The 16,630-nt window shown below is 36.6% G+C and overlaps 1 protein-coding gene across 9 annotated transcripts in view; it reads left to right on the top strand.

Annotated features, from left to right (window-relative positions):
* Nucleotides 1-16,630, top strand: part of THOC2 (THO complex 2) — a 115,697-nt gene that overhangs the window by 49,785 nt on the left and 49,282 nt on the right. For all 9 annotated transcript variants that reach the window (XM_036016513.1, XM_036016510.1, XM_036016515.1 and 6 more), the window contains exons 9-12: nucleotides 11,050-11,142; nucleotides 13,813-13,968; nucleotides 14,564-14,736; nucleotides 15,962-16,157. In XM_036016513.1, coding sequence (XP_035872406.1) covers nucleotides 11,050-11,142; nucleotides 13,813-13,968; nucleotides 14,564-14,736; nucleotides 15,962-16,157 — 618 coding nt within the window. The remainder of the gene's footprint in view (nucleotides 1-11,049; nucleotides 11,143-13,812; nucleotides 13,969-14,563; nucleotides 14,737-15,961; nucleotides 16,158-16,630) is intronic.

Genomic DNA, 16,630 nt, shown 5'->3' with positions numbered 1-16,630 from the left:
TGACTGCTCAAAAACCTTTCCTTACAGGATGAAATTCAAACTACTAAACATGTCAGAAAAGGCTATTCACAGTGTAGCCCTATTCTTTCTTTCCAGTCTCAACTTTAGTGTTCTTTGCCCTCAAATCTGATATTCTGGTCATATGAAATTACTAGCTATTTTCTGAACTTAGGTACAGGCATTGGTATGTATACAAGGTCTCTCCAGAAAAAATCCAGACATTGTTAATATAATGAGAACAGTTGCATGACCATTGATGTAACTGGCAGCCAAGGAAAGTGGACTGGAATGAGCATGCATGAGCAGTGATGACTTCACTATATGAGTCAGTGGGCAGTAGCCATCCTGTAGAGTGAGCATGTGTATTATGTGGCTGTGGCATTCAAACTGACTGAGTAGAGCAACAAATCTGCATCAAATTTTATATTAAGCGTGAACATTGCTCTGAGGAAACTATTTGGATGATTCAGAAGGCCACAGTGGTGGGCATCTGGTGATTGGCAGCTTTATCATGACAATGTGCTTGCTCATGCATCACATCTTATGCAGTTTTTTGTGAAACATCAAATCACCTGGGTGACTCAGCCTCCCTATAGCCCAGATTTGGTGCCCTGTCTGGCTTTTTCCAAAAGTAAAATCACCTTTGAAAGGGAAAAGATTTCAGACCATCAATGAGATTCAGGAAAATATGACAGGGCAGCTGATGGAGACTGGAAGAACTGTATGAGGTCCCCAGGTACCTACTTGAAGGGGACTGAGGTGTCATTGTCCTGTGTATAGTGTTCCTTGTATCTTGTATCTTCTTCAGTAAATGTCTCTATTTTTATATTACATGGCTGGATATCTTCTGGATAGACTTTTTTTTACATGCAGTTCCTTATAACTAGAAAACTATTCTTATATAACTCTCTCACCTGTCTTTCCTTAATCTTATGAACTTCTATTTATTCCGTAAAATCAAGTGCTACTTGCTCTATAAAGTCTTGACTGATACTTTACCCATGCAGAATTAGTCACTTCTTGATCTATATTTTCGTAAAACTTGACACAGACTAACACTTCTCAGGTTATATTAGAATAAACTATGTCTATCTCCTTTGCCAGATTGTGAGTCATTTAGGGCAGGGTCTATGTTTTACTAATTTCTCTGGATTAAGTTACTACTTAGTCTATAGTAGGTGCTCACTAGTTGTAAATAAGTGGTCTGTCTCTTGATAGCATGGAAGATTTTAATGTAATAAGGCCTCCATTTGCCTTTTGGTATAGCTTTCATGATTTGTCTGCTTGCTTGGGTTACTCAACTAATCAAGAAATACTCATTTATTGAGTGTTTAAGATATGCTGTTGTTTTGTCAGGTACTGTGAATTCTCTGATAAAGCATGTCTATTTCTGTCCTCTGGAACTCAAGTTCAGGATAGATATTAAGATGATTTCTTTTAGGATTCTCAAATGATATACCACCTACTGCCTCTGGTTATCTTTTATTTTTCACAATCTGGGATGCTCTAGAATGGAAATCAGATCATAGCTTGAAAGCATATAGCTTTTTGATATCAAACAAGACACATGGTAGGGTTTTGAGGCAAGAGTATTTCACCTTTGTTCAAAAGTTAGTGATGGCAGCTATTCCAGTTCCTATCAGAAACCAGGGAGTCCACTCTTAGTACAGGGAAGGAGAAGTTCAAGTATTTCATCACACATTAAGAGACCATGATAGTTTTGGCTTTGAGAACATGAAGCCAACTGCTAAAGTGACAGGATAATTGAAATTTGACTTAGGCATGATTAATTGGAATATAGGTTAGGGCTTTGGAGGCTGTAGGTTTGCATAGCACACCTGAGTAATGATGACCTACTGTATAACATCAAGTATTGTTAGTTGAATATGAGTTTTAGAATTAAAATTTTTATATGAATATATTCCTCATAATAGTAACACTTTTTGAGCTGAATTAAATTTCCCTGGGAGTTGACAGTGTTGGAATAATTGTTTTTTAAATAGATATTGGGCCATTTTGCAATACAAGGTCCAGCAAAAGTAAGGCCAGCTTGAGTGTGGTAGGTAGGGTAATAATATAAGTGTAATAATTTGTAGTTTCCATTTGAACATTTCACTTAAAATGTCATATGGTGTTCTTGAGTGTGATATTGTTGTGTTACAGAATTACATGTTTATGCTTTTGTAATAAAAAGGGGTGTTATTTGTACCAGACCCTGTATAAGAAGTACCCAACCAAGAAACATTTGATTTAGAAATAACCTAGTGTTGGAAAGAGTAACCCTCATATTGCTTTTTGTAACACCATTGCCTTGTTTCTATTACCTGAGGTATCTGGTTGTGAGAATCGGCAGTCTTAAGGACCACTAAGGCCAGGGGAGGAAATGTCAGAGAATTTTAGGTAATTTGTTGTCTGGGCGGTAAAGTAAGGAAAGCCACCAAAATCAGGAACTGCTTAGAGAACGTAACCCTGGTAATTGGCTCCTAGGCATGTATGGTCACCCTGTATGTTAGTTCCTTGCTTTATTCCACCCTCCCCTCTTTCCATCACTGTTTGATAATGTTCACTCCTGCTTGCAACCTACATTTTTACCAGTTGGGACTTACTTGGGTTGACAGGCCACTGTTCCCCCTCCCCACCTTAATGCTAGGACTTCTAGGCAAAGCTCATTATTTCTGCCATGAAGTCAGTGAGAGTGATTTTATTCTAGTTTCAACCTGTGATTAGCTATCCTGGATGCTTTGACTTGGAAGGGTAGTAAGGGATGTAAGCAGTTTTAGAGTGTATGATCATTTTGGAAAATTGGACAGGCATATCTGCTTGACTCCCCTAACAGGGATTGCTGTGATAGAAGATTTAGGGACAGTATGAGGGGCAGCACAAAGGACAGGGCAGAATGGAGTACTAGAAAGTGTATCAAAAGACATGCTTGGTTGGAGGTGTCTTGCCATAGGAAAGAGGAAGGAGATGATGACTCTCACCATCACAGCTCCTTGATTTGTGGAGTCAAAATACAATAGTAGTAGTAAAAGTGGTAGCATGATTAGGTGATGTTATAAACCAAATTGATTCATTTAAGAAATATTGATTGAGCACCTTTTACATGCTAGGTAATGTTCTAGGTGCTGGGGCTACATCTGTAAACAAATAGAAAATCTTGCCTTTATGAAGCTAAACTAACATTCTAAGTAAATTATATGGTATGTTAGAAGTAGATCAGTGAGATGGAGCAAAAAAATAATACAGAGTAGGATAAGGAAGATTGGGAGTGCTGGAGTGGCAGGTTGTAATTTTAAATAGAATAGTAAGAGTTGACCTCATTGAAAAGATGAGATTTAAACAAACAAATGAAGGAAGTGAGGATGTAAACTATAGATATCTGGAGAAGAATCTTCAGGCAAAGAGAAGAGCTAAAGCAAAGCAAAGCCTTAAGGTGTAAGCATGCTGATGTGTTGAAGAGCAGCAAGGAGACCAGTGTGGCTGGATCAGAGGGATTGAATGGGAGAGCGATAGGAGAGGAGTTCAAAGACGAGAGACTGGATTACACAGAGCTAGTGTGAAGTTTTTGGCTTTGATGCTTGCTGAATCCTGTGGAGGATTCTGAGTAGGAGAGTGATATGATGTGACTTAGTTTTTTTTCATTTTGTTTCTTTTTACTTTTTCACTTTATTATGAACATTTTCAAACATATAGGAAAGAGTGTATAATATAACATATACCCATAACCCTGTCACCTAGAAGTAAGTTTATTAACATGGTGATATACTTTTTTGGAAATATTAATTTATATTACAGGTATCATGAACATTTATTCCTCGATATGTTAGTTTGTATTTTTTAAAAGTAAGGACATTTTTCTATTTAACCATGATACCAATTTCATACCTAACTAGATTGCTATCATATAATAAACACAGACCATATTCATATTTCCCAAATTGCCTCCCCCACCCCCCCAAAATGCATTTTACAACTGGTTTGGTCAAATGATCTGATCAAACACGACACATTATATTTGATTGTTAGAATGATTTAATTTAGAATAGCATCTCCCTTTTGTTTAATGACATCAACTTCTTCAATCCCCATAGCACACTCTACCTTTTGAATTTATCTAATTGCTTTTTCATGGTTGGTTTAATTTGTTCTTCGTTTCCTGTCTTCCTTATGTGCTTGGAGTTGGGCCTAAAGGCTTGATTTGACTATGTTCGGGTAAAATATTTAAAAGCAAAAATACTAAGTGTGTTGTGCATTATGTTTTATATTGTGTCTGACTTTTAATGTTCCAGTAAGTTGATGACAGCCCTTTTACTCCATTATACAATGATACTTCCTCCCTTGTCAATAGCAGGTTATCTGCAGGTTGATACTTAGTCACCATGTGAACACCCATTTTTTTTCCATCAGTCTTGCATTAAGTGGTTTAGAATGCATGGATGATCCTTTCCTGAGTCAACTATTTAAGGTTTCAAATTCTTGAAATTTACTAATTTTATGATGCCTTCTACATTTTTTAGGTGTCATTCTTTTTATGAAGAAGAATTGTCCCTTATCAACTTGGTTGTTTGGTTACCCTGAAATACATTCCTACTGGAAAGACAGGACAAGTGCTTTAATTTTTCTCTATTAATTACTAGCTCTTAAACTGAGGAGTTTCTTTAGTAGCCATCTCTAGTAATGACATGAGTGGTGTGTGTGTGAGAGATGAGAGACAAAAAGAGATAGTGTGCATTTGTATTTTGACTGAGGTTTAAAGGATCGATATGGTTAAGGTAGCAGTGGAAGTTGATGAGATTCTGAATATATTTTGAAGGCAGAGCCAATAGTATTTAGGTAGATTAGATAACAGAATATGAGAGAATAGAGTTAAAGACTTTTTGGTTTTGGATTGAGCAGCTACAAAGATGGTGTTATCATCATCTGAGATAGGGAAGATTTCAGGTGAAATGGATGTAGAGTATTGTCAGTAGGGTTAAGTTTTGGACCTGTTAAGTTTGAGATGTCTGTTAGATATCCCAGTGGAGATGTTCAGTACATTACTGGACGTATGGATCTGGTGTTCCAGAGAAAGGACTGGGCTAGAATAGAAACGTAGGTGTCAAAAGTGTGGAGATGATATTTAAAGTTGTAATACTGGATGAAATCATCAGGGGTTGGCCATAGAGAGATAAGAGATGAGATCCAAGGGCTCATTCTTGTGGCATTTCAATATTAAAGGGCCTGGGGGCCCTGGCTGGCGTAGCTCAGTGGATTGAGCGCGGGCTGGGGACCAAAGTGTCCCAGGTTCGATTCCCAGCCAGGGTACATTCCTGGGTTGCAGGCCATAACCCCCAGCAACCGCACATTGATGTCTCTGTCTCTCTGTCTGTCTCTCTCTCTCCCGCCCTCCCTTCCCTCCCTAAAAATAAATAAATAAAATCTTTAAAAAAAAAGGGGCCTGGGAGGATGGGAGGGACATATGAGGTAAGAGGAAAACAAAGAGAATATGGAATTTTGGAAGCTAAATGGAAGAAGGAACGATCAACTCTGTTAAATTCCTCTGATAGGTCATTTAAGATGAGGACTAAAAATTAATAATTGGATTTATCAGCAGTAAGGTCAAAGCTAGCTATTTTGGTAGAGCTGGAGTAGTGTTAAGAGGGAATGGGGAGAGTGAAATTGGAGACAGTGAGATTAGTCAACTCTATAAAGGAGTTGCTGCAGAGACACAGACAAATGGGGTGGGACGGCAAATGAGCTGGAGAGATTTTAAGATGGGAAAGAGAAACTCATTTCTATGCTAATTGGAATGATTGAGTAAAAAAGAGGAAAGCTGATGATGTAGGAGAGAGGAAAGAATTACTGGAGTAGTGTTCTTGAGTATGAAATAGAATGGAGTTAATGGCATAGGGGATGGACTGACTTTAAATAGGAGCACAGAGAATTTATCTATAATAGCAGGTGGAAAGGCAGCAAATGTTGGTATAGTTGTTGGTAGGTGGGTAGATATGATGGTGATAGTTTATAAAAGTCCTGTTGATTGCAGTAGTTTCTCATTGAAATAGAAAGCAAGGTCATCAGCAGAGAGAATGACAGGAGGTTTTGGAGATTAGGAGAGATGATAGGAAATGGTTGTGTAAGACAGTGAGAGAGTGAATGGACAATGGAGATAGAGTATGATTGGCCATCAGCATTAAGGACCTACTTGAGGGTAGGTATGTGAAATTGGCATTTTGTAGGGGTTGTAGGTATTGGTAATACTAAGTTTAAGATATCGAGGGAATGGCTGAGATAGGTAAGGGAGAAGATTTGGGGAAGAGGTGGTCAAGGAGCAAAGAGGCCAGCAAGATGGAACTATCATTTACATGTATATGAAAATCTCCTAAAATTAGGAGAGGAATAGAGTTGGGGAGAGCTACAGTGAATCAGAGGGGCAGTGCTAAATGAAGGGCAGTGATGCTGGGGTCCACAGATGGCAACAATAAGACACCATGAAAATGGCAGAGTAGAGAACTCTGGAGGTCTGTCCCTCCATAAAAGTAACCAAGGAGCTGGCAAAAACTGTCAATCAACTTTTACAGGACTCTGGAATTTAATAAAAAAAACTTAAAGCAACCAAGGAAAACCTTGGTGAAGAAAGCTACTGCTATGGGATAAGAGCAATGTCACATTTTAAATTGCCTGTGTACTATCTATCACACTCAGATACATGGTTGGCCATGAAGATAGAAGCCCATACTCCTAGTGAGGATCGCTAATGCCAGAGGATGCAAATAATTGTTTTCAGAGAACTGTGGGTTTTGACCTATCTGGGAGGGCCTGTCTTTTGTTTTGCCTGACTGGGAACATCCCCAGAGCTGGGGTGGCTTTTGCCCAAAGGATTTTGGCTTTAACAACTATTGGCTTTAGCAGCCTGGAGCAAGAAACAACAGTTGGACAAGTGATAGGGGGACTTGAAAACTTGGGAAGGAAGAAGTTGAATAAGAAGCTTTGTGGCAGGGGGTGGAGGAGGGGAATAATGGCTTTTAAAAAGCAGATGAATATACCAGGTAATAGGGGAAAAAGGCCATGTACATGCCTAGAACTCTAAGCATGCTCAGAAAAGGGCTGAGAAGACCCTGAGCTGTTTTCCTCTGACTGGCCTTCAGGCTCTGTAAAAACAGGAAGTGAAGACTAAGGCAGAGTTATAAATGACCTTGCCAAGTGTTGAGGAGTGCCCTAATACACCGCCAATTTGCAAAGAGTGGGAGGTTATTTATTTTCTTTTTTTGGCTGGGTGGGGGCTTCTGGCCTTTAAAAAATTTAAAACACTAGCTGACTACTAAGTTAACAGAATGCAGATTCAGTGGCCACACATGACAATAATATAGACTTTAGAAAATGAGTTTAGGAAAGTCACTGTTCAAGCAAACAATAACCCCCAGTAAGCAGCATCAATAAACCCCAGAGCAGGTGCAGAATCTGATTTTCTAAGTTGCTACATAATACTCAAATGTCCAGTTTTCAACAAGAAATAATGAGGTGTGTAAACAAACAAAATATGGCTTATTCGCAAGAAAAAAATAATAGAAACTGTCCTTGAAGAAACCCAAGCAATGGACTTACTAGATCAATAATTTAAGTCAACCATCCTAAATATGCTTGTGATCTCTAGGAAACCATGGGGAGAACTAAAGGAAACCAGAAAAGTATGATCTTATAAGATAGAATATCAATAAAGAAATAATTATAAAAAAGGAACCAAACAAATTCTGGAATTAAAAAAAAGTACAGTAACTACAGTGAAATATTTACTAGAGGGGTGCAAGAGCAAATTTGAGAAGGCTGAAGAAACAATCAGCCAACTTGATAGTCAATTGAGGCTATCCATTCTCAGGAGCAGAAAGAGGGCAAAAACAAAGAAAAATGAACAGAGTCTATGAGACCTACAGGACACCATCAAGTGTACCAGTATGTACATTATGGAGTCCTAGAGGCAGGGGAGAAAGATGAAAGGACAGAAAGCATATTTGAAAAAATAATGGTTGAAAATTTCTGAAAAAATATGAAGCTTCACATCAAAGAAACTCCACAAACACCAAGCAGGAAAAACTCAAAAGAGATTTCACACTGAGACACAGTACAGTCAAATTGTTGAAAGCCAGAGACAAAGAGAATCTTGAAAGCAATAAAACAGATGTGACCTGTTATGTACAAAAGATCCTCAAAAAGATTTACAGCTGATTTCTCTTGGGAAGGCACTGTGATGTCATGTATAAGGTGCTAAAAGAATACAACTGTTAACCAATAACTCTGAATCCAGCAAGACAGACTGTCCTTCACAAATAAGAGATGATGATATTCCAAGTTAAAACAGGAGCTGGGGGAGTTCATCACTAGTAGAGCTGCCCTCCAAGAAATGCTAAACAGAGCCCTTCAGGCTGAAATGAAAGGACACTATAAAATAACTTGAAGCTGTATAAAGAAATAAACACTAGTTAAGGTACCTATAGGTAAACATAAAAGCCACTATGGTTATTATTATTACTATTTTTGGATTGTAGCTCCTTTTTTCCTATATGGCTTAAAAGAGAAATGAATAAAACAATAATTATAAATCTGAATTGGCACACAATGTGTAACATTATAAAAGAGGGAGGGATAAAGATGTATAGGTACAGAATTTTTTATACTATTGAGATTAAGTCAATATTTATTAAAACTAGGTTATTATAAGTTTAAAGTGTTGATTGTAATAGTACCTATGGCAACCACTAAGAAAATAGCTAGGAAATAAACACAAGGCAAGGAGAAGGAAATCAAAATGGTAAACTACTAAAAAAGTCAAACACAAATGAAGGCAGTAAGTAATAGAGGAAATGAGGAAGAAAACATAAGATACATAGGCTTAGCAAAATGGCAGAAGTCCCTCCTTGTCAGTAAATTTAAGTGTAAATGAATTAAACTTTAATTAAAAGGCACACAGTTCAGCAGAATGTATAAGAAAAGCAAGATTCAACTATATGCTATCTTTAAGAGACGCACTTTAGATCCAACAATACAAATATGTTCAAAGTAAAAGTATGGAAATACATACCTCATGCAAATAGTATCCAGGAGAGAAGTGGGGCTATTCTAATATCAGACAAAATAGACTGTAAGATATTTTTCTAACAACAGACAACAAACTATATTATATACTGATAAAAGTGGCAACCTACCAAGAAGGTACAGTATTTATAAGCACATATGCACCAAACAGAGCCTCAGAACATTAACAGAGTTGAAGGGAGAAATTGGTTTTACTAAATAATTGTTGGGCATTTCCATACCCCACTCTCATTAATAGAACAGCGAGACAGAAGATCAATAAGCAAATAGAGCACTTAAACAACATTATAAACCAACTGGACTTTAAACAGACATATAGAGAGAGAACACTCCATTCAACAATAATAGGTTACAAATTCTTCTCAAGTGCACATGGAACATTATCTAGGTTAGACCCTGTTAGAGACCACAAAACAAATCTCAATGAATTTGGAACATTGAAATTATACAAAATAAATTCTTTGACCACAATGGAATGAAAACATCACAATTGTGAGGGATAGTAAGTGATAGGAAATTAAGAGCTGGGTGAGCTTTAGAGAGAGGGTGGAGGGAAATAATATGAAAACAGCTTTAAAAAGTAGACTCTTACCCCACCTCTGGGCCTAGTAGTATCAGGGGTCTGGGGAAAACAGCATCACTTGACTGGGTTGCAGTGGGTGTGGTATTTCTGGGGAGTGCTAAGCCACCTCTGAGCATGAAGGTTGAGGGAACAGTTAGAGGAGAGGTAGGGGGTTTTGCTGCGAATGGATCATAAATTCCAGAGGATTCTGTGGAAAATTTTTCAAGAATGCAGAAAGGTGAGGTAGTACAGAACAGGGATTCTGTGGAGCAATATGAGGATCAGAGTGTGGGAGTTTACGTTTGGCCTGGTAGTTTGGGCTTCTGGTGGTGACTCATTTAAACAGATGGAGAAATATTGAAAGTATTCCTGGTGGATTCAAGTAAGGTAGTTAGTTAGCTTTTGTGGGTTTGCCCTGAAACCCTGGTTTTCTTTTGTTTTTATGGGTAATGTGTTACTACAGATAACCCTTTATAAACATTTAAAATGAAACTGTTAAGTTGAAAACTTACCTACCCTAAAACTTACAGTGAAACTGTGCCTTCTTTATATGATATGTATTAGTTTGATTAGCTTCACGTGTTATGTGCAGAATACCTCTCAACAATTGTAGGGGGAACCTTACTTAGATCTCATTTTCAGTGTTGAGTAGAAGCAAAATATAATGTATAGCCACTGTTTGCTTTTTATTTGCATTCGGTCATTTAGTAATTGCCAGTTGCTCTTCATTCTTCTTTTCATCTGACCCCAAGTAGTGTAAAAATTAAGGAAAAATTCTTTTTGATAGCATTCAAAGATCCTTCTGTTTCCTTGTAGGGTCCAATGGACTGGCCTGGAATTGGTGATTCATTCTCTCTCTCTCTCTCTCCCTCCCCCCCCCATTGATTTATCCATGTGTAATATATGTAGACACCTATTTTGAAGGGGAAATCAGCTGACAAACACACATTCTTAGTACAAAACCCAAGAAATAAAAGAATAGGGAGTATGTATAAAGCAGACACAAATGGTTCTGCATTTGCAAGTTTGTCAGTCTTGTCTGTATTTCCACCTAGAACTATTTGAAAAAAGCAAGTTAAGAAAACACACATATAAAGAAATTCAAACTAAATATTATGCAATATAAAATCACCCTATTCTGTTTACGTTTTAGATTTATTCAAATATTAGCATGCATTGTAAAATGTGTCCATTTTCAAAACTCCTTTCTTTGTGATCATCATCAGATGTTTCAGTATGAAAAGGGATATTGACATAATTATCTTTGTCCTGAATTCAGATGTTATGTATGCTCAGGAACAGCAGTGACTATTGTTGAGCAAGAGTTATTTGATCTAATTTTTTCTTAAATATTGGTAGATAAAGAATATGATTTTAGTTGTACTTTATGCACTAAATAGAAACTTTTGTTTTTCAAGGAACCAAATGGAGAGACTCCTTCATCTTTATACAGAGTTGCAGCAGTGCTTCTACAAGTAAATCTTATTGATTTAGATGATCTCTATGTACATGTAAGTCAAGTGGGCTGCTAAGAGTCTTTGGTTGTTTGTTCCAGGGGTGGGGAAGAGGAGTAGGCAGCTATCTAGTACTTCAGGGTTGGTCATAGAATCTCAAGTCTTAATTTTGAAGCCCAGATGCATTATTACTTTGTGTTTATAAAGTGAATGCCTTTAATTCTTTTACAAATTATGGAAATCAAATACCTTTTGTCACCCTTACAGAGTTCAAGGTTGGATGTGAAGTTAAAGTTCTTAATTATTATCAAGTCAGATCTTGGGGGGTGGGGGCCAAGTTCTAACCAATGTGGTTTTAGACTTTTCTATTATGTGCAAATTATAGAAAATACGGGATTACCTAGATACTTCTTTCCTTCTCTCCACAATGTTAATTTTTGGCATTCAGGATGAATGGGGAAGTCTTCGCATATTTTTTAAAAGTGGCTTTTCTTGTGTTTTTACTGGGTAATAAATGACTAGTATTGTACTTTTATTGCTGGATCCAGATATAGAAGAGTATGTATGTTATTGTGATTGATGATCTTTAAGGTAGCAACAGATTATCCTCTTAGTTTGCAAAACTAGGTTTGTAGTATAGAACTTTCTGTTTTATGATGTTGCGCATTAGGATAACTATTAAGTTAAAACAAACCTGTTCAAAGCTGACATCATCTTCACTGGCTTTGAGATCACTTTTAACTTCCTTGCCTATCATCATATATTGTGGTTACAGAGGTGAATAAAACTTGATCTCTACATTGGAAGCAGTCATAGTCTACTAGGAGAGAAAACATTTAGCATTGTGTAATAGGAACTATATTGGAGGTATTCACATAGTGCTGTGTATGTGTGGGGGGTCCTCAGACTAGACAGTGATCCTTTCTTTCTGGGGGCATTCAAACTAGTGATGTTGAACTGGGAGTTTGATGATCAGTAGGCAATGGCTATGCTTGAAAGGTGGGAAGCTTCATAGGTAGCATTAACTGGATATAAAGGCAGGAGGTTTGAAAGGGCTTCATTGTTACCAGGAAGCTCAGAGTAGTTGGAGCCTAGGGTGGTATGTAGGGGTGATGAAGATGAAAAGTAGGTTGGGTCTAAACTGTGAAGGACCTTAAGTGCCATAGTAAGGGGTTTGGGTTTTTTTCTTGTTGGAAATAGAGAGCCATTCAAGATTTAAAGGAGAGGAATGAACTGAAAACATGGAAATTTGGTCAGGAAAAAAGGAGAATTTGAAGACATAGGTATGAGATTATAGTGCAGACTGGCAGGACAAATGGACAATACAAAAATGATGATTGATTTATTAATGGTATGTTTGAATTTAACAGCAAATGAAGGCAGACTAAGTGTTCCTGTTGAGGTGACAAAGATGTCCAAACAGGATTAAAAACCAATTTATTGATTACATGAGACTTCTAAAAGACAAAGAAGTTTGAAAGTAAAAGAGTGGGAAAACTATAGTAGGGAAATTATGATTATTAGACAAAATAGACTTTGTGGTCTGTTTTGGTCATAATAATGAAGTTGTGTTCACTAGGAAGATGTGATAGTTGTAAATTTATATACAACTAAAAATATTCTCAAATACACAAAACTAGAAATTGAGAGAACTATAAAGAAATTTACAGTTCACCCATTATAATGGGAGATATTAGAGGCAATTACAATAGTCTAAGTAAAAGATGAGGACCTATGGCAGATAAGTAAAGCAATAAAAATGGGTTTGATTGCCAGTGGGGAGCATAAATAATGGGAGAAAGTCTTGCTTACCTCCTTGCACCAGTTTGTAGTGACTTTTCTTCCACCTCCCCATTATTTGACTAATGGGATGAAGTCTAAAATATGTAGTTCAATATTTTGCTATATTTCTGTTTATTGTTTACTGATTGTTTGCTTTGGAATTAGCTACTGAAATAGAGTATGCATTTCTAGAGGCAGGAACATTTGTTTTATAACTCACTATAGTGCCTAGCTGAAATTACTAAGTAATGGTTCTTTGGCTGTATTTTTCTTAGTGTGAGTTATTTTATGAAATGTCTACATTAACCATCTTCCTCTCATATATGATAGCTGTACTTGACATACTTGATCCTTTTTCATAATGGAGGGCCAACAGTACACACATTACTTTCTCTTTTGTAATAAACTAGAAACTAGTTTGTGAGTTAAGTCAAATAGGTATCTAGAAAATGAAAAGTGAGGTGTCAAGTTCATAATTTTTCTACTTGAGATTTTTAATTTAAAGAAATCAATTTTACCTCTGTATATAATTTAGCTATCCCAAATTGGGTCCATGTGAAGTACTTTACTTAATTTGGGCTTTGGCTTTTAAAGGGGAAATCTATAATATTTTTCATGGAACATGTACACGTTTTCTTGGATAAACTAATAAATTCAATGGTAAACATCATTGTAGTATTATATTAATTTAGGACCTCTAATAGACAGGGGACATGAAACTCAAACTAATACCAAGTTTTAAAGGGTATACAAAATTTAGGTACTTAACTGTGTCAGATTTTAAGAACATAATGGAGAGAAACTTATTTAGATGGGAAAAATCATGGTCATGAATAGGCTAGACTTCTTATGTGCAGTTTTATCAATCGATAGTAAACAGCATTTGCTTTTTATATATGCAAATAGTATTATATATTTTATGAAATTTTAATGAACCATTTTTAGCTTCTTCCAGCTGATAATTGCATTATGGATGAACATAAACGAGAAATTGTGGAAGCTAAGCAAATTGTTAGAAAACTTACGATGGTTGTATTGTCTTCTGAAAAAATTGATGAGCGAGAGAAAGACAAAGAAAAAGAAGATGAGAAAGTAGAAAGGGTGTGTAGTTCTTTCTAATAAAATTAACATTGTTTTCTAGATTTATAATTATACAGTTTAACTTGTAATAATCAACTTATAGAAGAATAATTTCTTAATTTTGATTTTGGTGAAACATGGTTTTCAGAATACTAATTTGCAGAGGTGGTTTTGCTTTTAATTTGATTGCTACCTTCCCAAAAGAGGCTGTCATATTTTTTATATAAAATTCAAAATGTATCTAAGTAAATCACAAATGTATTGACTATATTTGTGCTATGTGTATTAATGTCTTTCAAGTCCTAAAGGGATTCTCAAAGATGAATGAATTCTGGTTCCCTGTGGCCCAATAAAACATTAAGTACAGCTCAATATAATCCTAAGCCTGTAAACTGTCACACTGCCTCTGTTAAATGTAAAAGAAAATCCTGTTGGTTTTTTTAATAGCTAAAATCTTGATTATACTTTGAGGACTATAACATTGCATTTCCCATGAATGACAGCTGTTGGTGACATGCATTGCTGTGTGTGTTTAGCTCTCTTTTATTAATGAAAAAATATTAAGATTTATTGGTGTTCATATTCTGAGTATTTTTGCTGTAATTGTTTTTTTTAGCCACCTGACAACCAAAAACTTGGTTTGTTGGAAGCCTTATTAAAGATCGGTGATTGGCAGCATGCACAGAACATTATGGATCAGATGCCTCCATACTATGCTGCTTCACATAAGCTAATAGCTCTTGCTATTTGCAAGCTCATTCACATAACTATTGAGCCTCTCTACAGAAGGTATGTTAATATATGCTTTACTAATCATTGAGGTAGAAATAGTTTAGTACTACAACAAAATCTGCATATTTATCTTGTCTCCTCAAACCATGCATATATTTTAGTGTGTTTTATGAGAAGATAAGAACTATTCAGAGTATATCAGTCTGATATGTGCTAATCAGTGATTGGTAATTCTCCTGATGTCTAGACTAGGTATTGGAGAATGTGTGCTGCAGGGTAGTCTGAAAACTAGAGGTTAGACTTCTAGGTTGGATTTGTTCCTTTAAGAGTGAAGACTCCATTCTTCTGTTTTTGACTTTCCCCTTCTCTTTTGGGGGAAGAACATTCCTAAGGCTTTTACTGAGTGTAATTTTCTTCTGTGTCTGGTTGAGTAGCTCTGAGTGAGGACCTTGCTTCTCTTCTTGCCTTACCTTTCCCAGAAAATAAGCTGCTCTTCTGGAAATTGCTAGTGAAAATCTCTTTCATTATCCCTAGTTATTCTGTTGACCAGTCCTCTAGCTCAGCCTACTTTCAGGATACTTAAGAGAAGTATTGGCAGCAGCTCTGGCTTCAGCACCACAGATCAGAGCCTGCCTCAGATGCCTCAGCCTTGTGGTTCATGCATAGCTGCTAGCTGCTTTCTTCCAGTGCCACCTGGGTTGTGGACCATGAAGGCTTCTCAGAGAGTGACCCCTGTGACTCCATAGTGGGACACCTGCTAGCAGGTGAAAACTCTGGGTATACTCTCCTTCTTAGTGTGAAACCCTCTTTCATTATGCTGCTCACCTTCCCTTCCACCAAACTACTTCCTGCTCTGTCTAGGTAGTGGAACCCAGATTGAGAAATGTTTATTGACTTGAATCAGTGTCGTAATATTCATATATTTTTGTTTTATCCCCAGCGTCTCTGAGGTCCATTCTTTGTTCCTCATTCCTATATCCAGTTTCCTGAGACTGGCTGAGCTTAACTAAAAACAAATTCATATGATGTGTGTTAAATGTTACTTAGAATCTGCATTTCTCTGATTCCTTTTTCTTATGCCATTAATTTGAAACATTTTCTGAGCTCTGATGTTTTTCAAGTGAATATTCTTTCTGTCTTTTTCTACTTGTTAAATTAGTTGGTATAATACAGTTAGGCACAATTGAAATATAGAAAGCAAGTACGAACAAGAAAAGTTTTACTTTTAATATGATTGTGTTAAGTTAAAATGGGGTATTGTAAATTTTGCTTCTTTTTATAGGGTCGGCGTTCCTAAAGGTGCTAAAGGCTCACCTGTTAATGCTTTGCAAAATAAAAGAGCACCAAAACAAGCAGAGAGCTTTGAAGATTTGAGGAGAGATGTCTTCAATATGTTCTGTTACCTTGGTCCTCACCTTTCTCATGATCCCATTTTATTTGCAAAAGTGGTGCGCATAGGCAAATCATTTATGAAGGAGGTTAGTAAGATTTTTTTCTTCAAAGTAGAAAATAAAATTTTGGAATGAGTTTATTTATGTTATGTGTATCTCTAGAAATAAAACAAAAACTGAATTCTAATTTAAGAAAAGGTTACGTTGAGTAAAGTTTGGGGAATGTCCATTTATATTTTTATGTGTGTGCATGCATGTGTGTGCATATGAGGTCTGACCAGAAAAAGTCCAACAGCCATTGTTAATATAACAAGAATGGTTTGTGGGACATTGATGTAACCTAGTGGCTAAGAAGAGTGGACTGGAATGCACATGTGTAAACAATGATGACTTCACTGTACTAGTCGGCGGGGGGGGGGGTAGATGCTGTTGAGTGAGCATGTGTACTGTGTGGCTGTTGCATTCAAAATGACTCAGTGAGTAGAGCAACGAATCTGCATCAGATTTTGCATTAAGCTTGAATATTCTTCCATGGAAACTATTTCGATGATTTAGAAGGC

The sequence above is a fragment of the Phyllostomus discolor genome, chromosome X (assembly GCF_004126475.2).
Source record: "Phyllostomus discolor isolate MPI-MPIP mPhyDis1 chromosome X, mPhyDis1.pri.v3, whole genome shotgun sequence".
NCBI classification, from domain to species: domain Eukaryota; kingdom Metazoa; phylum Chordata; class Mammalia; order Chiroptera; family Phyllostomidae; genus Phyllostomus; species Phyllostomus discolor.
The sequence above is the reverse complement of the archived record's forward strand: the minus strand, read 5'-3'. Positions and strand labels throughout refer to the sequence as shown.